We start from the raw sequence: 26,389 nt of genomic DNA on the forward strand, positions 1-26,389 counted from the left end.
AGTGCATGGTATGCTGCTTGTTGCAATAGAAATTAGATAATGTTTCTGATTGAAATATTACAATTCATTTGGACGTCGGTGTAAATGACAGGAAAGCATAACGTTTACAGCATTTGAGTCACATTTGCAAAAATCTACAAATACTTCTCAATTATTTAAAAAAATCTACTTTGCTGGAGTAAAAGGTTCAATCAACTTCAAACACAGGCCAGTAAAAATTTAAAGTCAAACACACACAGGGAATAATAACAACAACAACAACATGGTGGTGCAGCTATGGTGCCCTGAGGTAAAGCAGCTGCATAACTCTAACAGGAGACTGGACACAAGTCATGGGATCCATTTGGGTTAACATGAAAGAGGAAGATCATGATCCGTTGGGAAAACAAATATGCCCCCCCCCCCCGCTGGGGAGCGCCCTCTTCCGCTAAAGACTGATATGGCAGCACAAAGGCAGCATCACATTCTGAGCGGAACATCAGAGAAAACACTCAAGTTAGCCGGCATCTTGGATCTTTGGTCGGCAATGCCCTTGACCAAAAACATCAGCTGACTTTTGTGTTGAAAACTTCAATCACAAAAGCCTGTTTGGTTAAAAATAAAAACAATGTAAAGGTAGAGACATTAAGATTTGATTTTGTGATCGTGCTAAGATCTTTATCCTCCTTAACAGTTCCTCATTTTGAAGTTTGTCCAAAAAATAAAAATAAACAAAAGAGGAGGGCACAACCCTCTACAAACTACGGCCCGGGGGCCACATCCGGCCCGCCAAGTGTTTGAATACGGCCCGCCCAATCTTTCCAAAGTATTTCATTTAAACTCAACATACAACCTGGCATCATGGCCTGAGCCAACCTTTTGATGGTTTTATCAATTTCGTTTTTTGACATGGTCTGTTGTTTACAAAGTGCTCCTGAAAAAAGGGACACAAGCACATAATAATAATAATAACAATTATTATTATTATTAGATTATTATAATTATTATTAGAACTATTATGATTATTATAATTATTATATTAATGCTAATTATTATATTAATTATATATAATATTATTGTTATATTTGCATATTTTACATAATAATAATATAATTATTATTATTTTAATTTTATTGTAATCATTATAATATTTTATTATTTTTAAAATATTTAAATATAAATATAAAATAATAAATAATAATAGCAGATTGCATGACAATTTTACAGATACAATAATACCAGGTGGACTGTTACGTGTAAAATATATAGTCTGCCCCCCCGTAAATTTTGTCAAATCAATGCGGCCCGCGAGTCAAAAAGTTTGCCCACCCCTGCTCTACACTGAAGCAACAGGAAGGAGTGGGCGGGGCTAGAAAGCATGAAGATGTGATGTAGCAAGTGATCCTCCTGGTTTGTTGTCTACAGCTGAAAGACACATGGACACAAACAACACGACCATGACTATTCGTCCTCGTCGTCCACGTTTTGCTTCCTCTTGTGTCCCTGAACGTCGCATGCAAAGTGAGTAATTTAGGCAGACACAAAAAACAAATGTGCGCAAATTGAGGCAAAAGTGTAAACACTCCATGACCATTTTTCCTGCAGAGCAAATGTGTTTAGCATGTACGGGCAACAATAATATTTATACTATTGGCTGGACGGGACAGGTAAAAAGAAGAAGAGAGAAGAAAAACTGTTGAAAAGTATCCTGGTAAATCAGAAAAAAGAACATAACCATCTATACATGATGATAATATATTTTTTCCAGCCTTTTGCCATTTTCTTCTGTCATTTTCAGCTAAAACATGACCATTTGCCTTCACTCCAAATTTGCCCAGGGGAAGAATGCAATTTGGGCTTAACTGCTTGTCTAAATGTCATAATGGCTTTAAATGACGGTAGTTATATTAAGACAGATCTCTCACGTTTCTACTTGTGTTTAGAAGTTTCACAACTTTCCATAGTGTTGTATTATTCAGCTCTTTCCATCGCTATCACAAGGTGTCGGTGATGGGAGTTTAGCTGGAACCAAAATAAATAGAACAAGGTGGGGAGGGTGAAAAAAAAGGCTGGGAATAGCAGTTTGCTGGCAAAGCCATGAAGCGGATGAGGTAGCCAGCCAACGCTACAGCAGGGACAACACCAGCCGAAGGATTAATGGTCCCGGGGGGGAAGCCAAGGTAAGGCTGCTGCTCCCGCTTGACATCTTTGTACTTGTAAGAGCAGAGAAATTAGCCAGGCGACGCAGTGAGTAATGGCCACGCTGTCTCCATCAGTCCCACTTAACAATGCATACAATGACAGAAGTTTTCCTGTGTGTGCAAAGTTATTGTGAATGCTTAGGAAATGCCAGTTTTACCATGGAATATATACACTATTCTATATGTGTCTTTATTATTATTCTAGCCCTCTCTTATTAGCATATTTAGAATTGACTGCCCTTTTAAAGGGGTTGTCCTCTCTATATCCATACAGAGGGTCTGCTCCTTTTCAGCATCCTTTCACCACATAAATATTGCATGCATAAATATTGATGTAGCCAATACATTATGTATGGATTCCCCATGCATGGACTCATATTAAATAATAGCATAATCATGTGATAACTTCAGTACAGAGGGAGCTTGGCTTCCTGAAGATATTCATAACCTGTCATGCAGAGACACTATTTGTCCACTCAGCAGACAATCGTCAGTGGCACAAAAGTTCCATACTTATTGAAATTATAATATAATATATTATACGTATTGACATTAAAAGCACACCTTTATACAACAACAGCAACAAATATTGCCATACAAATTAAAATAAAAAATGATTTAATTTGTTCCAGGCTCATACTCAAACTACAAGTAAAATACAGCAAAAACGACTCACACTTGACATACGTGATGGAGAGTGTTTCCAAAAACATGCTAGGTTAATTGGTGACTCCAAATTGTCCATAGGTATGAATGTGAGTGTGAATGGTTGTTTGTCTATATGTGCCCTGTGATTGGCTGGTGACCAGTACAGGGTGTACCCCACCTCTCGCCCGAAGACAGCTGGGATAGGCTCCAGCATACCCACAACCCAAATGAGGATAAACAGCATAAAAAATGAATGGATGGATATTGCACAACATAGCATAAGAAACAGAACCAATGTTGTAATAGCAGGAAGCAGCAAACTGCTCATCCAGCAATAATACCTCTGATGGGTACAGTAAGACAAGCGTAACATGCAGCCAACATTTTAAAGCGCATGCAGCAATAGATAACGATGCTGGCTGCTGATGAGTCACGATACTTTTAATGCAGCTACGAGCATCTTGTGATGTTAATAAAAACTCTGTCTGAAGGTTGCCAATGTTGTTTTGACCCAGTTCTAATTAGAAACCCTGGCAGTTATTTGCTTTACTATCCCATGCAACTGACTACTACTGGAAACTCAGCAGTTACCTGAATACAGGTGTTAACTGGAGCATTTACGGTACCTCTGTTTTTCATTTTTCCAAAACGTCAAAAACTGAGGAAATGTTTCCTGTAGGAAACAATGTATATTCAAATAATACGTTTCAGACACCCAAAACATATACAAAAAAAACTTTTTCTGGAGAATAATTATAGTTTTACATGCAAAACCAATGATAAATAATTATAATCGACTAATGGATGGAACTTCCCGTACCCCTCGGTGAGATCAACTTTCTTTGGTGGGTTATTGAGCAGTCACACAATAAAAAATATAATGCATGCAACGCATAGGGTGCTTTGTTTGTGCACTTTATTTCACAGAACGATACAGTACAGAGCAAACGGACTAGTTTGTTACGTGTAATGTATCCAAAAAAATACTGCAATATTGTAGCAAAGTTTTCAGACAAAAACCTAATAATGGACTGTATGAAACTAAGGGTTCGACCATATATTTACTTGTATATTACTTGTGTTTCACTTCCTGTGTACTTCCTGCTGGGATGAAATGAAATTCAGTCGCACAATGGGAAAAAAAAAGCATCGGAGCATCCTGCTCTACGCTTAAACTATCTTTCCTGGTTCTTGGCACAGCCCCTCATTGGACCGAGCCTTTGTCAGCCTTGTGTTAGAGGCAAGTCAGTTGATAATACACAATCCCTCTTGGCGGGGATCTGGGAACGAAGGGATGACAGGTGACGAGGGGGTCTCCCAGCTGTCTAAGACCCAGCCTCGTCCCAGCACACTAGTTCCCACTAATGACCAGCAGACTTCTTCTGGCTCCTGCGGGACAACAGCTGCTGCCATCCCCAGCTTGTCGTCAGGCTTTGAAGGGGGGGGGACGTGGCAGCAGAGCGGGCCTGGCTGCTCTCCCATCTCGCCAAGGATGGGGACAGGCGGCCTTGTTGTGCCAGCATGGCGGCTAAACCCACTGCAGCCCTGTCCAGCCAATTACTCCCTCCCAATTCCAAGCTGCCGCTCTAATAGAGGAACTGGGGATCTCACAGTCGGGTTTACAGGTAACACTTCCACCACACGAATGAGAAGGAAAAGCTTACTTTCTCTCCAAACTGGAAAGAAATTACTTTGAGAGTCCTTGTATGGGAGCCCCCGGTCAGGTTTAACCTTTGCACTACTTGCAAGAGAGAGAAAGCGTTTTATAGGGAAAGTAGTAAAGATGTTCATGCAAGGGGGTGCTTAGCTCATCATTCCGTCCACGTTTGCGCCGTTCAGATAAGCAGCGCCTCCAGTGAGCCACCTCCCCTCCTTCGACAGTATACTTTAGCGCTGATAATTTTGTACAGCTCGTCTTGCACCGCACATCGTTTAGAGATGCACTTCAGATTTGGCCAAAGAATCAATGGGCCATGTACGTATGTGAAAGCGGGGATGGGATGGAGGTTGGAATAAATAGAGCTGCTGTAAACAGTCTTAGAGATACGTATACACTTTAAATACAGTCCATATTTTTCCAGTTAGCATTCTCCAAAGACCAAGAAGTGAATGAACTAAATCAGCTTTAACCCTTTAAAGGACAATTAGTTGCCAACCCCTTTCACACAGCCAGTCAAAGCTTTTTTCCACCTTTTTCCATGTCACTGTTCTATCTCAACAAATACATGAGGGTGAAATTTACCCTGCAATTTTCACCATTAGAAAGTCATAACAGGGGGGACAACACCTGTGTGAAAAGGTATTCTGAAGTTTAACAAAAAATGTCTCTTGTTGTCATATCATTTTGTTTTTAATGCATTTGTGCAATTGTACAAAATCTACCAGGGTTTCCGCTACATGTAATTGATCATGGCGCAAATCCATGACAAAATAAAAGCCACCACCCCCCTTTTTTTTCCTTGAAAACAATATTCAGTAATATGATTGGATGTATATGTTATAACGGATGCATATCTATCTTATAATTTACGCACAGATTGACCACAATTACTTTACTGCAATTTAAAATATTATGAAAATGTTTCACTATGCTGTATTTTGATATAACATGCACCAGAATCCCTGTGATTGGCTGGCGACCAGTCCAGGGTGTACCCCGCCTCTCGCCCAAAGACAGCTGGGATAGGCTCCAGCAACCCCCGCAACCCTCGTGAGGAAAAGCGGTAGAAAATGAATGAATGAATGAATGAATGCACCGAAATCACTTGTACAATTTGTTCCTTATTATGGTTTGGATGAAAAATAGTCCGTAAATTTGCTCATGTTTCAATGTCATTCGACATTCTGACATCTTAGTTTAAACATTTTGCCTGGTTCGCTCTGCTTGGTAGCTTGTTTTTGCCCCGCAGGCGAGCTACCACTGGCTATCACATTCATCAGTTTTTTTACGTGTATAATAATCTTATTCTTTTGTTATCATTCTAATACTTATGGCTTATCTTCAAAACTCTAGTTATGTGTTTAAGTTGTTCAACATAAACATGTAGTATGCCCAGCTTTAAATAGTGATGATATCACAGGGGTAGCTCTCAAGCTGATGCTGAGTAGTTCACCAAAAGACAGCATACATCAGCTACCAGCATGACCAGTAGACGCCAGTTGGTCCTCATGGTCTTACCAGCATACCAGCATGAAAACACAACTTATGCTTGTAGCTTGTCTCCTGACCAGCTTATTATTATAAAATAAGTAAATACAAGTAGGGCGGCACGGCGGTCTAGTGGTTAGCGCGCAGACCTCACAGCTAGGAGACCAGGGTTGAATTGCTCTATAGAACAAAGATTGCTTTAGAAATTCTTGGTCTGTGCTTTCAGAGAATCAGAAATTTTAAATATATATATATATATAAATATATATATATATATACTACAACAACAACAAAAGAAAGTGACATCTACTGAACTAATCTCTTTTTCTCCAACTTTACAAAACAATTTGTGAGAGTCCACAGTGCTGGCTTTCATCTAACAATGTGTTATCAGACAGAAAAGCAAGAGAAAATCAATAACAAGACCTGTGGCCATATATAATTTGCAGGGCCAGCACCTGCCTGCCAACTAAATACATTTTTTTTTCACTCCTCCCCCTCTTTTCACCCATGTTGCATTCAAAGATATCGAACAATTTTGTCGGCGCTCGATGGCCATTTTCTCCAATTGTGAGTCGCGGGTTAGCTGAAGTGATGTAAAACTGTGTGGGTGCACACTGGACTATGAAAAGCTTGGACATATACTCTTCAATGTGTTATTTCAAATGCTCGGTTTGGACCTTTCGGAACACATTGGGGGAAATGTATGTTATGAATTCTGTGTACATCTTTCTCTAAGCATCCACTGTGTGCGTGTGTGGTTGGCAGGCAGCGGGGGCGTCTTGGCTGGCCGTAGAGCAGCTCTCTCTGAACCAGCTGGATCCGCCTGTCCCTGTCCAAAGCACTCAGTGCAGACCACATGGTCTCGCCCCCACTCTGCATGGAAGAGGCTGTGCAGCCTCATGCATAGCACATGGGCAAACACCATTCAATTTACCACAAGAAAAATATTATCTATAGAATAGCAAGTTAGCAAAGTTATAAGTTAGGCACTGTGGCTGGAGTAAATCATTACGATTCCTGCAATTTCAATATTTCTATCAGTGAAATCTAACCTGAACTGCTGCACACAAATTTCTCAAAACATTTTTTTGGACAAATACAACACATGGCGGCGCTGTTGTTAAATCCCAAAGTTGGACTGACTTATGGGGTGTATGTATTCCAGAATACATTCCAGATGTATTCCAGTACATCTACAGTATGTTAGATTTTAGATGTGAGTTCTGCTTCTACGTGTTGCCATGCCAATCTAATCTGCCCAGGGCCTTCAGAATTAGGACTGCTGGCCCATGTCACATACACACTTGAAATGTTTGGTTTTATTTTATTTTTTTTTATTCAGATTTATCTGAAGTGAAGTGTGTGAAGTGGAGTTCCACAGTAAAATTTGGATTGGTTGATCAGAGCAAATGTCTTCAACATGCTGAGTTACACCCACGATGGCTGACTGAGGAGGAGACATTTTATTTACATTGGTGATCATTTTCATTGGTGTATAATTTGGTGAAATTCTGAAAAAAGGTGAACTTTGGAACTAGCATGTTTAGCAGAGAAACTCTGCTGTGTCTTCCATGGCTCTCACAAAAGAGGTCAGTGAGGTGTTGGTAGATAAAGTGATGCGGGCACAAAGAAAGACAGGAAGGAAGAGAGTCCCGGTCACATGGTGGTGCTAGTGGAGAACGTATAGCGCACTCCCCCTAAGCAACGTTTATCCTTTTGCCAAAGCAAGGAAATCGGGATGCGTGGACAGGGTTGGAAGGGGTAGAGAGGATATGAGGTAGAAATGCAGCATCTAGTCCTTAAAAGGTAATGCCAAATGAGAAGGGGAGCAGCGAGAATATCTGCCGCCTGCAGCCAGCGAACATGCACCAATGTCAAACGCAGATTGATCTTTGATTATTGCCTCTGTAGTTAATGTCATCCAGATAAAAGCCAAGGCAGCTTGACATGCAGACACAGGGAGGAGTTTGCCGACTTGACAGCATCACATTGCTTCCACCGCTGCTCCCGCTCCCCCAGCATTTTACATTTCTGCAGCTTTTATCTTGTTTTGTTCTCTTTTGCTCACGTGACGTGACAGGAAATAAGCAATTTGCCGTCATTGTGAGCCAGGACGACAATAATAATGAGAGACTAACTCGGCAAAGCACGCATTAGTGTCAAGCAGTCACGTGCATTTGTGCAGCAACAGGAAGAGGAATAAAAATCCTTCTTTCGTTGTTATTCATATTAATATTTTTCTCTTAGAAGTGCACAGCATGACCCATGAAAACTGTCCAAGATCAGTTTTGTTTTTCTACATACAAAAGTCTGAAAAAGAAGATGATAATGATGTTTGATGCTTTGCTCTTTACAATAAGGACCGTTTTTGCTGAAGTTGAAATGAACTCTAGTAGAACCATGTGATGTTTCATGACCAATCAGCATAAACAGAACAAAAAATCAGTCCAATTGTAAACAATGTAGGGTCAATTATGGCTATATTAACTGTTAACTGTAATAATTTCCTTCATAAACTTTTTATTAACATTTTAACATTCTTAAGTAGTCCTCATGATCTCAGTTGACTTTGGGCAGGAGACGGAGCAAACACTGAACTGGTTTAGTCAAGTGAACCAGGCCTTTTAAGGTAAACACCCATTCACGCTCACTCCTATGGACAAGTCAGAGTCCCCAGTTAACCCAAATAGTAGAGCGGCCCCTCTGAAGGTCACAGGAAACATTTCAATGCAGACCTACCAACATGTACACATTTATCGTACTCAACATGCAATTTAATCATACACTTGTATGGTCTTCATTTTGTTGCATTTCCTTGGCTCAAGTTTCAGGTGCAGTCTGTACAGTACAGATAAATGAATAAATATTATCAGTTGTCTAATATTTCTTAATTTTTGGAATGTGGGAGGAAGCTGGAGTACCCAAAGAAAACCTAAACATGTGTGGAACGTACAAACTCCACACAGGAATGCCCTTATAGATTCAAGCCCTCACTGTCCGTACTAACATGCTAACCAGTCTTCCACTGTGCAAACACAATACAACTAAAATAAAGCAAAGCTACTCAAGGTTAGTCTGTTACAGGATGTTCAATTGCTGTTTCCATGGTTATCACACCTATCTCTTGTCTTCTTCACAGATGCCACCAAAAAAAGCCCACAAAAAGCCAAATAAAAAGCAACAGACTCCTTCGTTTGACTTGTGAGGTGAATTGACTACCAACAACCAAATAAAATATGACCAGATTAAAACCATGCTATTTAGATGGAATAACTTAGTAATGAGCAAAAAACACCTAGTGAAGTCTATGTCTTTATAACATAGTTTTACATGATATCATACATGATATCATCACCCACAGTGCAGCCGCAAGAGGCTGCCTTCCAAACTCACACACCTCACAGGTCTGAAATGAACATGTTCCACCTGTCATTAGCGATTCTTCCTGCCTGGTTTTAGTGGAGCCGAGCCCACCACCTCATCCTTGCGTCATCCGTGATGACGTGGAAAGATCTGACACAATCCAAGCACGCAGTTGTCCTTTCCCTGATGACATTGTATTCATGTTTCAGTGATGTCAATGAACCAGTGCATAGATCCTTATCCCTTTAACCCAATGCCCTGCCTTTGCTCTTTGCACATTTCATTTCAAGACTGAACATCATAGCCTTAATGGTGATGGATTATGACAGAAACAGGTAATAAGGAAATGTTGCATGTCCAGTCTAGTAGGGATGCACTGTTTGTTTTGTTGTTGTTTTTTTTTGTAAACAAGTGTGTACTTCACTTCACTTGTGTACTTCTAACTGCCACTGTACTGCATCAATATGTACATGTACATATGCTGCTGTACATCTCTTTGCACAACAGCACAAGATGGAGGTTTTTGCATTATATTTTTCTTGTTTTGCTATTATATTTTTGATGTTTTTGCTCTACTGTATTTGGTATTTGTACCTTATTTTATTTCATTATTTTATTTTACTATAGTATTTTACATTACCATTCCCTTATTTTCTTGAACCCTGCATGCACACCCGTGTTTTCCATATCTGTAAGCTGCTGGATCTGTTTTCTTTTGGAGATTAATAAAGAATATAGCTATCTAGTTATCTATCTATCAATACCCAAGTTAGTGTGGACTTGGCCTAATGCTGAATTAAAAAGGCCAAAACGCATAGTAATAATCTATTTTTTGAATAAAACACAAGTTAGTGTGGACATGGTCTAATCTAGAATCATAAAGCCTTAGCCAAGTTGACTCCCTTAGATCTCATCCAATATCCGCCCTATCAAAGCCCTCTTTGAAGTACAGCTTCTGTAAAAATTGGCTCAAGTGTCATGTCGGAGTTCCAGCAGCCAGAGAGGTCGTTTGAAGCCTTATTGTCAGATACAACCTTTGTGTTCTTGTGTGGGGGTTGAAGGTGGGAGCCCTCTTCATGTTAAAGTGGCAATCAGTGTTCGGACTCGGTCACCGGCTCTAAGAAGGCTGTGTTGTCATTGTCTGCTTTTGCACCCGGGATTGAGTCGCCAGTCATTACTGGCTGTCTCATGAACGACTCCAAGAGAGTTAACAAAGAAAATATAAACCCGAAAATAAATGCAAATGGATGCAAAGGATCTGCATGCGTCTAAAATAGCTAATGCCACATACAATTCTTCTATTTCTGTAAAACGTAGAGATGAGTTCAAATCTGGTAACGGTCTTATTTTTCAAAACCGGTAGTCAGTTTGACTTGAAGTATGTGTTTTACATTTTTGTCCTAATAGCCTATTAACATTAACAAAGGCCAAAAATATTGACTTTTAAAGTGGTTGAAGGATGCAATTGGCTTAACATTTTGCTGATAAATAAATCATTCAGCACACCTAAGTTTGCTAGCAATCATCCTTTTTGTGGAAGGACAAATTCTCCCCCCCATTACCCCTTGCTACTTGTTTGACAGGCAGATGTGCGGAAAGACAAGAGGATGACAAGTGGGCGTGTGGGTAATCACAAGAGCGTTAGCAATGTGTGCAGCACTATTTGTCGTCCCCGCAGGTGAGATGACACAACGGCGGTGACGGCAGGTGAGCCGTGGCTGAGCCTAATTTAAAAGCCTCTATTTGGTGCCTACTGATGCAGCATTGGCATCTCCCACCCCATCACCACCACCAATCTAATGACGCATCACATGTCAAACAAGGCTATGTCTCGCCAGATCTACTATGCCCTTGTCTGTTAACAAATCGGGCACATTTCATGCACAACAATTGTTGACTTTAGGCAACTGACCTTGACGCCACTGGAAAAAGCTCCAAAAAACTAAGGAAGACTAAATAAAGACAATATTGTAAATGCTTTAATTATATCTGGGGCGTTTGTTGACCTAGATCGCAAAAATGAAGGAACGTTAATTGGAAACAGATGATAATCAGAGTTAATAAAAACAACATCAGGGGGTTGCCTACAGCCATAGCTGTTAATACAATTTTTTTTCACTTGGCACTAATAAGAGATGTCGGTGGTTATTTGCTTTTGTAGACTACACAGCAACTATAGGAGACTCAGACATTAATTGAATACAGATGTTAATTGGAACATTTATGTAATATGAACATTACATTGATTTGAATGTAATGTCATATAGATAAACAGTATCATTAAATGGTCACAATGGCACAGTGACAGCATCATTTTAATGGTATCACAACACAATTCAAGTGAGTTCTATTTTCTGCTGCTGCATCTGTTTTATAGCCGCAGCACATAAATGCACTCCACCATCATATCCGTCCCTCCATACGGCCCTAAAGGGTAAAATTTGGATTTTATATTTTGGCATTTCCATCCATCTGGAGACATTACATATGCGATATTCCATTTTTCCCTTCACTTAAGCGAGAGGGCACTATATGTGAGAGTGAAATTGCCTTGTGCGGATGTAAATAAATAGTGACGGTGGTGCATACATTGGAGAGAGACAGATAGAAAGATGTTTATTTCTGTCCCCGCCCTGAGGTGAAGGCAGCACTGCTCCAATGTTGTGTCATTATTTTGACAAACATTCTTTTTGTGTTTGTGTGTGATACAACAACCTCCATATCACCAGCAATTCAGTTTATCATTGTAGGTGGTTTGCTTTATTGAAGGGCTATAAGAAAGAGCAAACCATATTTCTTTGATTCCATTTTTTATGGAAAACAGATCTCTCAATGCACTTTGGACTCATCGACGTACAAGCTGGGCATGTGCTTTCCACATAGAGCACAGCGACCAAAGGTCTCACAATTAGGCCAGAGAAAAGTACCCAGGGCAGAGGCAGCTGTAACCAGGTAGATAATTCTGTGCAAAGCCTGTGTATTCTTAATTATCCCCATTTGTTGCTGTCAATTCAGTCCCGCTATAGTTTTGTGTATGTTATTTGGTCACATCGTGTGGTGCGAGCAATCATGCACCAGTTAAATATGGTGTCTCCTTCAGTATGCGTGGGGCATTGTGTAGTGTCATTGCACAATCCGTAAAGGAAATCAGTTCTGTGCATGCGATGCTGATACAGTTTGGTACACAGTTTGGTATACAGTTTGATGTTTCAACACTAATGTATCCCGAGAGCAGGGATGTCCAATGTACAATGCTTTTTCTTTGTTTTTTTTTGTTTTTTTGGACTCATGTTCTAAAAATATAATTTAATGAGATAACTAAAAAAAAATTAAAAATCAGTAGTAATTTTACAGGAATAAAGTTTTACTATATTGATGTCATAATATCATGAGGAAAAAATAACATCATTTTGGTAGTCCAGAGTTAGAAATATATATATAAAAAAATAGTGCCCCTTTCATCTTGAAAAATTTGGACATACATGCCCTAGAGCAGCAGGCCACACAGCTAGGAGACCCTGGTTTGATCCCCCCCGGGCATCTCTGTGTGGAGTTTGCATATTCTCCCCTGTGCGTGCGAGGGTTTTCTCCGGGTACTCCGGTTTCCTCCCACATTCCAAAAACATGCTAGGTTAATTGGTGACTCCAAATTGTCCATAGGTATGAATGTGAGTGTGAATGGTTGTTTGTCTATATGTGCCCTGTCATTTGCTGGCAGTCCAGGGTGTACCCCGCCTCTCACCCTAAGACAGCTGGGATAGGCTCCAACATGCCCGCGACCCTCATGAGGATAAGTGGTATAGAAAATGAATGATTGAATGCCCTGCAGCCTGTTTATGAGCACCAAACATGAACTTCATGAACATGAACATCATCTTCCTCGCTTGTTTGCTCCACTTTTGAAGAGTAAGAAGCGCTCAAATTATGACTTGAATTTGTGGGCTTTCATGGCGTCATGAAGGAAAAAAACCTCCTGCCTCATGGAGCTCGATGACCCTGTCCCATGTGTATGGCCACCACTTCACAGAGAACAGCTCTCTAAAAGCCAGGCTTCCTGACACATCCTAAAATGAAGCCTGGAACTCAGCCAATCTGTTAATGTTACTGCACAATTGCACTACTTGGAGGATAGGACAAATATAGCTCATTTGCATTAAAGCTACTTGACACACAAAACCAAGGAAACTTACTAAAATCACTTTTAAACTGTCTAAATTCCAGCATTAAGGCTAAATTTTAGACAACACACTTACAATACGCTATTGTGGGACCTGTGAGACGTGTTTAAAATTGATGAAAAATATTATAATAGTGACCTTATCATAAAAAGCCAACACTGAACAACATATGTAATTGAAAGCAATGTAGTTAAAGGACCATTTCCCTGCTCTGAGGCCTGTGGTGCCCCACCCAATCAACCTAGCCTGACCTCACTATGCGCTTGATGATCAGTCTAGTTCCTTATGAAGTGGAGTCATTAAGTAGCAACAAAGGAGAAAACGAGTGATTGCAGTGATTGGACAGAGGTTGCGAGCAGACTCTGCCGTCCAATCACAGGCCTCAATTGACCTCTTCTGGGTCCACTGCAATCAAGGAAGGGACCCACACAGGCATTCGCCACTTGACTATTGTTAACGTTGGTTGGTGCTCAAATAGACTACAATTTTTAAATACTGTTTTGTATCTAGGAGAAAGCTGAATACCGAAAAATGTGGAATTTGATCCATGGAGTCCAAGTGAGATTTCGCTATTACAGTTTCGCTTTTACAGTTTCGCTTTTACAGTGTGTGACAGTAACTAATGTTATTATGTTACTTAAAACACTGCGTGTAGAGTAATACATGTGTTTGACACTGGCACACATTATTATATTCTGGAAAAATGGGAAAAACAGACAGTTAATATGCTTCCTGGATTATAATAATATGGTGGTTAATTACAATGACATCATAAATGACATAGATACAGAGTGGCATCCAATGTAGTCAAGATTGCTGTGCTTCAATTCAATCGTCTGCTATGTTTTAGGACTTAAAAAGACACAAATTCACCACAGAAAGAATTATAAAGTGACCAAAATTGAGCACTAAATTGATCTGCACCCGATCCGTCCCCAAAGAGGTCGGTCCCCACCACTCTACCCTTCATGCTCTTTGAAAGAGTTTGTTTCTCAAGGTGATTGTCGGGGTGATAAGGGAGAGGGTGTTATTAAGGGTGACAGCAGAGGAGCTGAGAGGCAACGAGCGTCTGACTGGGATAACCTTGTCTCACCCTGTCATCCCTGCCTCGCTTTGGCTTCCTCCTGCACCAGCATCTCCACCACCACCTCCGCCATCTAGTCCGGCCGTATCTGCATGCCCCGCATGCCCCTGCCTTCCTGCCAGCCTGCTTGTCTGAACGCACTCCATGCTGGAGTTACCTCCCGGCTGCAGAAAAACTAAACATGATTCCTGACCTTTCCTTCCTGTGTACAAGTGTAACCTTTGGTGCGCCTGTGGGAATGAATGCTTTAAAAAAAAGAGTGAGGAACAGCAGAGCACTCCTGTCATATATATCCTAGGTTACCAAAGCGGGGTATGCGTACCCCCAGGGGGATGCCAACTGTAATAGGGGGTATGTGAATTAAAATGAAAAACAGTTAATGCCTAACACAATTACGAGTGCGCCTGAACACCTCACGGCAACAGAGCAGAAAGGAGACAGAGCATGAAGTTGTTCATTACTCTGTGTAGAAATAAGAAAATGAGGATTTTTCCCAGAAAATGAGGATTTATTATTGGTTGGTTATATTTCTGTATTTTGGATACTGGTTGTTAAGGGTTCCCATTCAATTTGATATTGAATTAATATGCACACTTTAACCATAGCCATTGTGAGAGGAAAAATTCAAGCCATTGAATCGGAATAAAAGATATGTAGGATGATTACTTATCTGTTTATGAGTACTCATGTGAAATTATATCAAAATATGCAAAAGTTACTAAAACATCCATTAACAAATTCTGTTCAACACTGTATCTCAAGAAGCTAAGGTTTATGTTTTTGAGTGTGCAGGAGTATAGGGGGTACATGGCTTCAGGTTTGGGAACCACTGACTGGGTTTTTGCAGTATGTCCTTAAAACAGAATGGCTTTACCCTCAATATATGATCTTTAACTTTTTACAGTGGATTCCAAAAAAAAAAAAAACCAAAGCACTTATGCCATGTAGAGCCAGTGTTTACAACTGGTTTGGCTGTGGGACCTAAAATTACCCCCAATGACAAGCAACTTTCTAAGACAGTATATCCAGTCTAATACTATAGTTTTGACCAGGGTTCAATTCCACCCTCGGTCATCTCTGTGTGGAGTTTGCATGTCCTCCCCGTGCATGTGTGGGTTTTCTCCAGGTACTCCGGTTTCCTCCCACATTCCAAAAACATGCTAGGTTAATTGGCGACTCCAAATTGTCCATAGGTATGAATGTGAGTGTGAATGGTTGTTTGTCTATATGTGCCCTCTGATTGGCTGGCGACCAGTCCAGGGTGTACCCCGCCTCTCGCCCGAAGACAGCTGGGATAGGCTCCAGCACCCCCGCGACCCTTGTGAGGAAAAAGCGGTAGAAAATGAATGAATTAATTAATGAATGAATTAACTTTGATTTCAAAACCGCGGCAGAGACTTCCTGTCATTACAGGATTTTTAACTAGCATTTTTTACTGCTGATTCTTAAAAACAGCAGAGCGCTTATGTCATGCAGATGCCGTTTTCCCAGCAGATTCCAAAAACAATACAGGGTCCCTGTCATACAAATGATGTTTGAGGGCTGATACAGTAGCTACCAAGGTGAAGGTGACATCATCACTTGAAATTAAATCTCAGACTGTTGAAAATGTCAAAACAGCTGTTAACTTTATGACCATGTGATGCCTTCTGATGTTTGCATCTGCACTGTTAAAGCAGTGGATTTTTTTATTTTTTTCCAGAAAGAGAAAAAAAGTACAAGAGTAATCCGGCTTGCTTAAATTCACAACATCATCACTCTGCTTTCTCTTCTTGTTGTTCTTGGGCGCCGTCAGCAATTTGGGCGGTGGCATTATCATTAGTAGTTTGTTAGATAAGGCTAATTGATCTCCACCTAGCTCGGTGTATTAGCGTATCGTGCATGCTCCTCCTTCCAACTGACTCTGCATAACTCTTACAGTCTCAGCACAATCTTAGCCTCAGGAGCAAAGCATATCCCTGCAGAAATGATTTCATCATCATCGTCCTGTGTCTGCTGCTGCTGCTGCTCTCCTGATTTTACATCTAAATCACCAGCACACCAAAGACTTGCAACTTTACTTTAACTTTTGATAAAGTTTTCGACTCTCCAGGGCTTCACCTACATATTGTAAGGTGTGCAGCAGTGACCCAAATATAGTATAAGACAATATTTTTCCTTAAAAAAAAAAGTGTGATAGAGATGGGCCATCTAATGTCCAAAGTGTAGAAATGTATACATGCAAACCAGCAGGTCACTGCAGGAAACATCTCTGAAAGACTAATGTAAGTAAGTAAGTAATGTGTGGTGAGGTTCATGGTTCATGATCGGCAAAGGGAATCGGTGTCAAACCCTAAGCTTTTTAGTCCCAGAAAATGTCCAACCATTTGTAGCACTGTGAAGTACATTCATGGTGATTGTACCCTGTGGCTCGCGAATGGACAGTAGCTCAGTCTATAAGGCCGCTGACTGACCTTACCGTTGCATACTACCGCTGGTATTGTAAATATGGAAACTGGTTCTTGAGCATTTGAAGGAGACTTCCCTGTCTTGGCACGGCCCCTACTTTTCCGATATTGTGATGTGTTGGCTGACCTGACACATGATCACTGGCGCTATCGGACTGAACTGCCTGTGTCGGACAATTGTTTCTATGAGAGGATCAGGACGAGGGGGCCTCAGTGTTGGATTATCTCTGCCTGTTACCGACAACCTCTGACCATGCTGCCTGTTATTTGGAATCTCTCCATTTGTGTTCAGCCAAGCACATTGTTATTGTTCATTTTTGTAGTTATATACTGTATTCCAGGCTGCAAGGCGGATGAGTGGTTAGCACGCAGGCCACTCAGCTAGGAGACCCGAGTTCAATTCCACCCACGGCCATCTCTGTGTGGAGTTTGCATGTTCTCAGTAGACATGCTTACTGGTGGGTATGAGGGGTATTTTTTCTCAATAACTTCATTTTTATACATGAAATAGTGTGAATATTATTATATAATTGTTTTAAACTTGGGCTGCATGGCGTACGAGTGGCTAGTTAGGCTCGGAGATCCGGGTTCGATTCCCCCCTTGGGCATCTCTGTGTGGAGTTTACATGTTCTCCCCGTGCCTGTGTGGGTTTTCTCCGGACATTCCAAAAACATGTTAGGTTAATTGGTGACTCCAAATTGTCCATAGGTATGGATGTGAGTGTGAATGGTTGTTTGTCTATATGTGCCCTGTGATTGGCTGGCGACCAGTCCAACGTGTACCCCGACTCTCGCCGAAGACAGGTGGGATAGGCTCCAGCACCCCCGCGACCCTCATCAGAAAATGACTGAATGAATGAATGAATATACTGTACTCCATCTACCGTTTACAGCATATGTGGTTCTTCGTTGTCTGAGAACCAATTCTATGCTTCCCAATAAGCCTTCTCTTGGGGTGCCACAAGATCTCGCAAGATTAAAATGTGATTCCTCGTTCAGGAAAAAAAAGCAAATAAAATAAATTAAAACGTAAATAAATGAATTAATCTCACAATAAATGAAAATGAACTTCATAATTTTGTCTCTGTGCATTGCTTTCAATAACTTGGAGCGTTTGTTCCAAAGAACAACAGCATGAACGGAGTGAGCCGTTTTGTCAGTCATCCGGTCTTTTTGTCTTGTTGCATGAAGGCCGGGATGGTAAAAATATCAAAATATGAAAATAACCTACATATTGGTTAGTAATATTTGAGTAATGTCATGAAATGTGGAACAAATGTTGAAATCCTTACTTCTCATGGCAAAAGTACCAGTATAAATGCTAAGTATCTTTTTTCTTATTTTTAGTCCCGACCAGAGAATCCAACCACAAGTGTGAATCCAGCCTTGGAGGCCTGCGCTGCTTTGTTTCACGACTGATCTTCATCTCTCTATGAAAGGAGAACACTGGCGTTTCATACATGAACCGCTCTGTTGTCTTTTATACAAGATAAATTCATCGTCAAAAAACAGCAGTCGAGCATGCAGCCAGGCGCTCTCTCTCAATCTATACTTTTTCTTCTAGTTGTCCTTGCGCTACATTTTAAATTATTGCATCTCTCTCTGGTTCTGCTTCTCATTCCTCTGTCACATCTTAGTGGACTGATGAAAAAAAACAACACAATACTGCAACACACACACAAAATACAATGTTATATTACATACTACATGATGTGTATCTAAACATTCTCAATGCTGCACACGTCCAGTTCCTATTACTATGTGATACAACCCCCTCCCAGTGTGTGAGTGTGTGTTTGCATGAGAGATGTACAGTATGTTTGCCTGTTTGTCCTGTCTGTGTGGGTGGCTGAGTGGGTTGTAGGCCCGCCTCCATAATGCCAGTGCCTGTTTCTAATCCAGGCCCTCCTCAGTGGGCTGTAGGCTCCGGCTGTGCTCGGCGGGCCCGCTACAACACCAACTGAGCCCAAGCTGACAGCAAACCTGCTCCTCGGCTCAAAACTTTACTGTTTTGGAACAGCTGCAAGAAAAAAAAGATGGGAGGATGGTCGCTGAGAGTCAAAATCAGGGTGCTGGCTACATGCTCCTTGACTGTTTATCATTCCAAAGTCAATGCAATGAAAAAAAAGAATATCATCAATGGGCTTAACTTAAATTCTTAAACTTCAAAGTGTGACATCAGCATACTTCAGTTCTACATGTGAGAGTGACATTTTTACAGCACATTTTCCAATCTTTGGCTCAGATTTTGTTCGCAGGTTATTAAAAAAGCAGTCACATACATTAGAGAAGTATATTCCTAAAAACAACAGTGATCCTGTCATATAGTAGATGATTTTACCTTTTACTATGGGTTAAAGTCAGTCTGAAGAAACAGCAGACTCATTAAGAAAATCCTATCCTCATGTTTTGTTGTAGATTCCTAAAAACAGCACAGTGTTCCCTCCATACAGAAGAAAATTAAAAAAAAAACAGCAGATTTCTTGTCATATACAGTAGAGGACCCTTGACTAGTGTTTTACAGGGCATCACTAAAAACAGCACAGTGTTTCCGTCTTATAGGTGATTTTTTGTGTTTTTAGGAATCTACTTCCAAAGAAAGAACAGCACCACACGTTTGTTTTATGAAGGCTCTTTGACTAGAACTAGAGTCCAAAAAACAGAAGAGCACTCCTGTCAAATATACATGAACTGATGTTCTTCAAGGATTCCCTCGGAGATGCTGGTGTTCAACTATATCTGTTCCAATTAATGCATGAGGTAGCAAGTTTTAATGTGTCCTTGCTCTCAGTGTTCTCGTTAAAGCAGGCGTGACACATTTTGCTCTGTCGTAGAGGTCATTTTCTTACTAATAATAATTTGCAAGGAAGGCGATGGGCTGCACCAAAACAAGACGTGAAAACAAGAACATTTAATAAAAAAGAAATAAGAAGCAAGGACAGGGTGATAGTAAAGCGCCAAAGCGGCGGACGCTGATTTCTCCAGTGTGAGGACGCCGAGCCCTCTGAGGAGACTCTTTGAACAGCCCTTCAAAATTGAAATATCAACAGCCGTCAGTGCCACGTGTGATGGAAAATCAATCTAGCTTATATCCATGTGAGGAGATAAAAAGCCAGGGAGCTAGGTCCCTGTTGCCTCCACACAGCATCACCTGCAACGTGCCGGAAAGAGGCGTCCAGCAAAGGTAATCGTCATCGGTGACAGAGGCGTTCTGCGACAATGTGAAGGGGCTGTTGTTCTGCTACATTAGGCCGGTGATTGGCCATTAATATTCATTTCACAGTGTGTCTTTGTTAAGCAACAGCAGGAGCTGACAGAGTGTTTGGATGAATTTACTCTAGCGTATATTTTCCCTTTGATTGTATACAAGAGATGGAGCACTCTTAGGTTTCTCTGCTGCACTGTTTGGTGGTGTCAGATTAAGGGGATGCCACAGGGATCCCCCTGCCTCCCTCAGATGAAAACAGCTCTGTTTGGATTAAATGTCCTAAAGTGATAAAATATTCAAGGGGACTTTGTTAGAAGAGTTTCACTTTCATCTTAAAGCCAGCAATGTTGGTTTTGTTAGGCAGCCGTAAAAGATCAGTTTCATTTATAAATGCGTCACAAAGCTGGCAAACCTTCAGGCCTGTGTGGTGTTTACCTGCTGAGACCCCCTGAAGATGCTAAAGTCTAGCAGGTAAACGAATAGGTAAGTCCTTTCACCCTTATGATATCCTGCCATTCGTTTTCTCCCAAGACATTTTGGCTTTTTACGGCTTATTGTCATTGTCATCCAATGTACCTTAAATGACCATAAATTCCAGTTTATAAGCATCACCATCTAAATTTAGAGGAAAACTGATTTGTACATGGCACATGAATGCATGAGTGCACGAGGACACAAGGACAGGAAGCAGAACTGGAGGTAGCAGAGATGAGGATGCTGAGGTTTCCACTGGGAGTGACCAGGATGGATAAGATCAGAAACAAGTACATGAGAGGGACATTACATGTTAGAAGTCTTGGAGATAACGTCAGAGAGGCCAGACTGAGATGGTTCGGACATGTCCAAAGGAGACATAGTGACTATATTGGTAGAAGCTCCTGCATATGCTCCTGTGCAATACTATGTGTATATTTGGATATCTTGTATATATCTTGTTAAATTGTCTTTTTTACTCTACTTTTATATATATATATTTTTTTTAAACATGACTACTGCACTGAAAGGAGAAGCTCTCCAATCTCGTTGTACATCTTGTATAATGACAATAAAGGCCATTCCAAGGATGCTGCATTTAGAGCTGCCAGGTAGGAGGCGTGGAGGAAGACCAAAGAGGAGGTTTATGAATGTAGTAAAGGAGGACGTGAGGGTAGTTGGTGTGAGAGAGACAGATGCTGAAGACAGGGTTGGATAGAGGAGATTGATTTGCTGTGGCGACCCCTGAAGGGAAAAGCCCAAAGAAAAAGAAGAAGAATAAGATGAGTGCACGAGGACCAGGCATCTCCAAGAGCCAATCATGAGCTTGTAAACCCATTGGAAATTCCAGGAGGTCCATTATTCAATGTAGCAAACTCATGGTGTGATCTTACAAACAACATTCTCTAAAAAACTGGAAGTTCCACACAAAAAGAGATGGTTGTTCCGGTTGCTGCAGTGGGGGAGGAGCTGATCCATGGTGGTAATCGGCTTTATAGAGCAAGTATAGGCCGATACCGATCGGTGGCTTTTTATCCATTCAAAGATTGCAGCAAGATTACTCACTTTATGCTGTTGATGCCTTGCTACTTAAATAAGTGTGTCACTAGTATGTTTGGAATGTTGTACTATATTAAAAAAGTGGTTATGTAAACATACTGACTTAAGATACACATTTAAAGGGTTAAAAAAATATAACATTTTAAATTTACAGGAGGTGACATATTTTGTCATCTCATTTTATTCTGACACTGTAGAAAAAAATTTATAAAGATAAATATTGCTGCAAATCCCTACTGACCCATCTCAGTGCATAAGAACAACAAGGATATTATATATATACATGCCATTAGGAAAAAAATGTGGGTGAATTTGTAGGACCTCTTAAGGGTTAAAAAAAGGTGCTCTGGACTGTCTCATCATAATAAGATTAAGGCACTAATTAGTATAACCTCATGCACTGAGGAATATCGGAGCAGAGGAGTGGTCCCTGAGAAAGGAGGCCAGACCGGGTTCTTCCCTTGTGTCACTAACCATCACAGATGCACAGGAGTTAATTAATTCTTCCAGTTCCTGCTCAGTTAATACTGGACTGGAGTGGCCTGCTTGGCGAAAAGAGTCCTTTTTAACTTGTTGTTGATGGCCCCTGCAAGACCACTTGAAGATGATGTGCTACTTTCTACTATAACCCCAGCGGTCCTTCTTTCCTCAATGGATTCCACGATGGACACCAGCGTCATAAGAACTGTCAAAGACACCACTCACGACCAGGTTAAGACGCTGCTGAGTGTTACTGTTAATGTGTACACACAATGGCAAAATCAATGACGCTATAGGGGACATCAATCTTTGGCTCGTCTCATCACTTAGTAGTGCAATGAGAGAAACACGGCAACAGAGAAATTGAGATCTTCTGTGATCTCTATTGGCCTTTCTAGCAGCTTCTCTACCAGGTTGCCTTGTCCTTTGAAGCCTTGTTTGACAGGCTGCCAGGCAGCCAGCCATTTTATTTTCACACCAAATGCAGCCAAAGGTTTTGAGGAAAAGTCTCAGAAGTGGCAGGACAGCAGCTGTATGCACTTGGCATCACTTCTGCATCGTTTCTCTCTCTTCCCCATCTTAAAAATGCTGTTCCTTTTTAAACTAAAACAACAAAAGCTGTGGTAAAAGCACCACACATGAGAACAGTTCCTCAACTTCTCATCCCATTAACATGCATGCACGCCTGGGAGTAAATAAATTGTTCCAAAAAACAGGAGCGATCAAAGGCGACAGAATTAAGGCTGAGTAATGAGGATCTTGGCGAGCACCCTGCAAATTTATTGATTGTTTGCCAAGCTGTGTGCGCACAGGATCCCGCTTCCAAGTCCTCCGCCCCCTTCTCCGCTGTTTATGCTCAGGTTGGAGCAGCAGCAGGTTTTAACTGGGCCCCTTGCACGGCCGTAACTCCGATATTGAGCTTAATCACCATTTAATTCACAGTGCTGCAATCATGCACTTGGCATTGGCAGAGGGAAGAAAGAAGATGGCGCAACAAGAAACTTCACTCTTTACCTCGTTGTGGGTGAAACCGGGATGAGGAAATTAGGGACGTGAGTCCCTGCAGGTTTCAACAAGGCACATATTCTCTTATTAAAAAATAAAGCAACTTTGAAATACTGTAGGTGGTCTTGTGGTTAGCGCGCAGACCTCACAGCTAGGAGACCAGGGTTCAATTCCACCCTCGGCCACCCTCGAGTTTGCATGTTCTCCCCGTGCATGCGTGGGTTTTCTCCGGGTACTCCGGTTTCCTCCCACATTCCAAAAACATGCTAGGTTAATTGGCGACTCCAAATTGTCCATAGGTATGAATGTGAGCATCAATGGTTGTTTGTCTATATGTGCCCTGTGATTGGCTGGCGACCAGTCCAGGGTGTACCCCGCCTCTCGCCCGAAGACAGCTGGGATAGGCTCCAGCACCCCCTTGTGAGGAAAAACGGTAGAAAATGAATGAATGAATGAATGAAATACTGTAATGAAGAGGCTATCCATCTGTTGTGTGTCCATGAAGTTTGGAGATGATAAATTTGATGCTTTGACTTGTATAAATATCTCAAACCAAGTAAGCTATGTAGTGAATATCAAGTGTTTTGTTGTTTATTTTTAAGTGTGAAAGACGAATTATTCAATCCACAAACATAACTAGCAAGACTGCCCATTAGCAAATCAACTATTAAAAAAAAAAAAAAAAACTCCTTGCGCTCACCTCCACGACTCTCACTGTCGGCCGGTTTCACCTGAATGGGGCGAGTCATCTGTAGAGCAGGAGACAAGAAAGACCAACTTAGTATTGTTGACATCGTCTCTTCCATTTTAATAACTGCAGTAAAACAGAGCAAAGCCTGACTGAGGCTATTTTTTGTCCACCAAAGGTGCTTGGAGAGGCTGCAAGGCCTGTTGCAGCCTTAATAAAGGTGAATCTCGCATCGGGACAAGTGAAAAAGAGACGGATCAATCGCAGGCCTATCGATCGGGGGGCCCTTGGGCCGTGGAGAGTGTCTGTCTGGGAAGGATTGTAGGGTGAGGAGGCTCACTCTAATCCACTGGACCCTGATAGGAATGGCATGGCCTGGATTAGACACCTCAGTCATCACTGTCTTTGTGTCACAGTCTCTACCTCGCTCATATTTCAACACAAGACTTGTTTGGACCAAAAGTTGGAAGCCTTCTAGTCATACACATACAAATTAAAGTTAGCATTATTTCAACTTCCCACAGCTGATGTCATATTCTACCATCTTAATAGAATCAAATAGAATATCTTGAGATTTATACTGTATTTGCACACCAACAGGAGACACTTTCAATCCACTTGAAGTTGCTCCCAGTATAAATTACATCAGTCAAAAATGAGCCATGAAGAGGGGGAAAAAACCCATATACAAGTCGTATTGGACAAGTTGCGGTTACCAGTATTTATGATCAAAGTGAGCCTTTTTTTTTTTTTTTAAAGAAGTCATATTGCAAGAGAAGAAGACAAAACCAGAGCAAAAGGAGCAATGATTACATCAACAAGGACAACTAAAGCTACAGAAGATGAAATAAGTCACATTTTGTTGAGCTATATGCATCCAATAAAAATGTACCTTTTTAATAAATGTCAGACAGTTCTCAAAGAAGACACTTAATGCAGTTTTTAAAGTTGCACATTACTTACAGATAGAACCTTGGCTGCGTCATTAATCCATTCCTCAAGGTGTGATTCTAACCAAAATGGCCGCATTACACACCTAAGGTTAGTTTTACCTTCATTGAAGATGTGATTCTTGACATGACTGTTCCCAAAGACACCATGTGGCAGCAAGATCAACCACGGGCACCGCCTTTGTGTTATTTATTGACTTCAATACCGTTTGTCACCTTAATAACCCGAAATGAGGCCAAAGAAAGTTGCAAATGCTGGCATTTGATAAACAAGGTGAGAAACACTCTTGAATTGAAGGACTAACCTATAGCAATACACAAAAGGTGGTGTCCGTGTTGATCTCACTGCCATTCTGTCTCTTTGGAAATTGTCACATCATCAAAAAAGGTTCAAGTAACCCTTTCATTCGCCATGTATATAACTGTGTTTTGCATGTAATAGTATAATGGTAAAATATAGTATATAATATAATAGTAAATCGAAGATACACAAGACTGGGTCCATGAAAACAATATGGGACAAGATTTTAAGCTTTACTTTTAAGAACAGTATGAGGAAAAAAAATATATAAAATATTAAAATGTATTGCAGTCTGATAATTACGCTACACTCTTCTGCACTGTGTATATGCTACTGGCCCCGCCTCTACCCACAGAGACAAAGTGACTGTATGACTGACAAAAGGCCTCACTCTGTTTATACCGCGTTGTTTGATGGACCAAAAACGCCACGGTGCTAAAACCAATCAACTTCCTGTCTGTTTTTGGAGGTGTGAGATAAGGACAACCGGCACGCTTGTACATAGCCAAGTAGTATGCCCCATTTTCGCCTCAATTACTTCAATTGCCTTGCATTAATACACCATTATAAATGCAGTTTGCAGTCCATTTACAATATTTCATCCCCAGACTAGCTGACCCATCCATCTTCAAACTGGACTAAGTTCAGATGAGCGTATATTCCAAGCGTGTACACACCACATTACGTCCTGTTGGCTCAAGGGTTTCTATCCTCACCCGTCATATAAAACAGCAGCGCGTTAGCGCTAAGAGCTTTAATTCAACTGACTGGAGGCTTAACTGAGCAAATGAGGCGGCTCAATGAAAGCATATGGAATTATAGATTTTCCCCAAGCCCTGCAAGCAGCAGCACAGAGACTTCTAGCTCCAAAACTTCCAACTCGACTAAGACTAACTCATTTGAAAATGTACAAGTGAGTCATCCAAGAGCTCATTTGGTTCAAAATTAGTCATTCTGCATTTATGTCAATATGGTTATGACTCACTATGAAAGTGCCATTTGATCTTTTACATTATAACCCCTTTTTATTCATTTACGTTTTATTTCATCCTACGTATAAATGTAGCTGCCATACAAGTTGAGAATATTATATAGTCATTTATCGTCAGTATAAAGACTACATACTGTAATAAAAATGGAACCTCGTTTGCACTAAGCAGCAATATACTGCAG

At 40.9% G+C, this 26,389-nt stretch overlaps 1 protein-coding gene across 8 annotated transcripts in view; it reads right to left on the bottom strand.

Annotated features, from left to right (window-relative positions):
- celf5a (cugbp, Elav-like family member 5a) overlaps positions 1-26,389 on the bottom strand; it is a 222,400-nt gene that overhangs the window by 71,325 nt on the left and 124,686 nt on the right. For all 8 annotated transcript variants that reach the window (XM_058073574.1, XM_058073577.1, XM_058073570.1 and 5 more), the window contains exon 3: positions 23,978-24,026. In XM_058073574.1, coding sequence (XP_057929557.1) covers positions 23,978-24,026 — 49 coding nt within the window. The remainder of the gene's footprint in view (positions 1-23,977; positions 24,027-26,389) is intronic.

Source organism: Doryrhamphus excisus, chromosome 5 (assembly GCF_030265055.1).
Source record: "Doryrhamphus excisus isolate RoL2022-K1 chromosome 5, RoL_Dexc_1.0, whole genome shotgun sequence".
Classification (NCBI taxonomy): Eukaryota; Metazoa; Chordata; class Actinopteri; order Syngnathiformes; family Syngnathidae; genus Doryrhamphus; species Doryrhamphus excisus.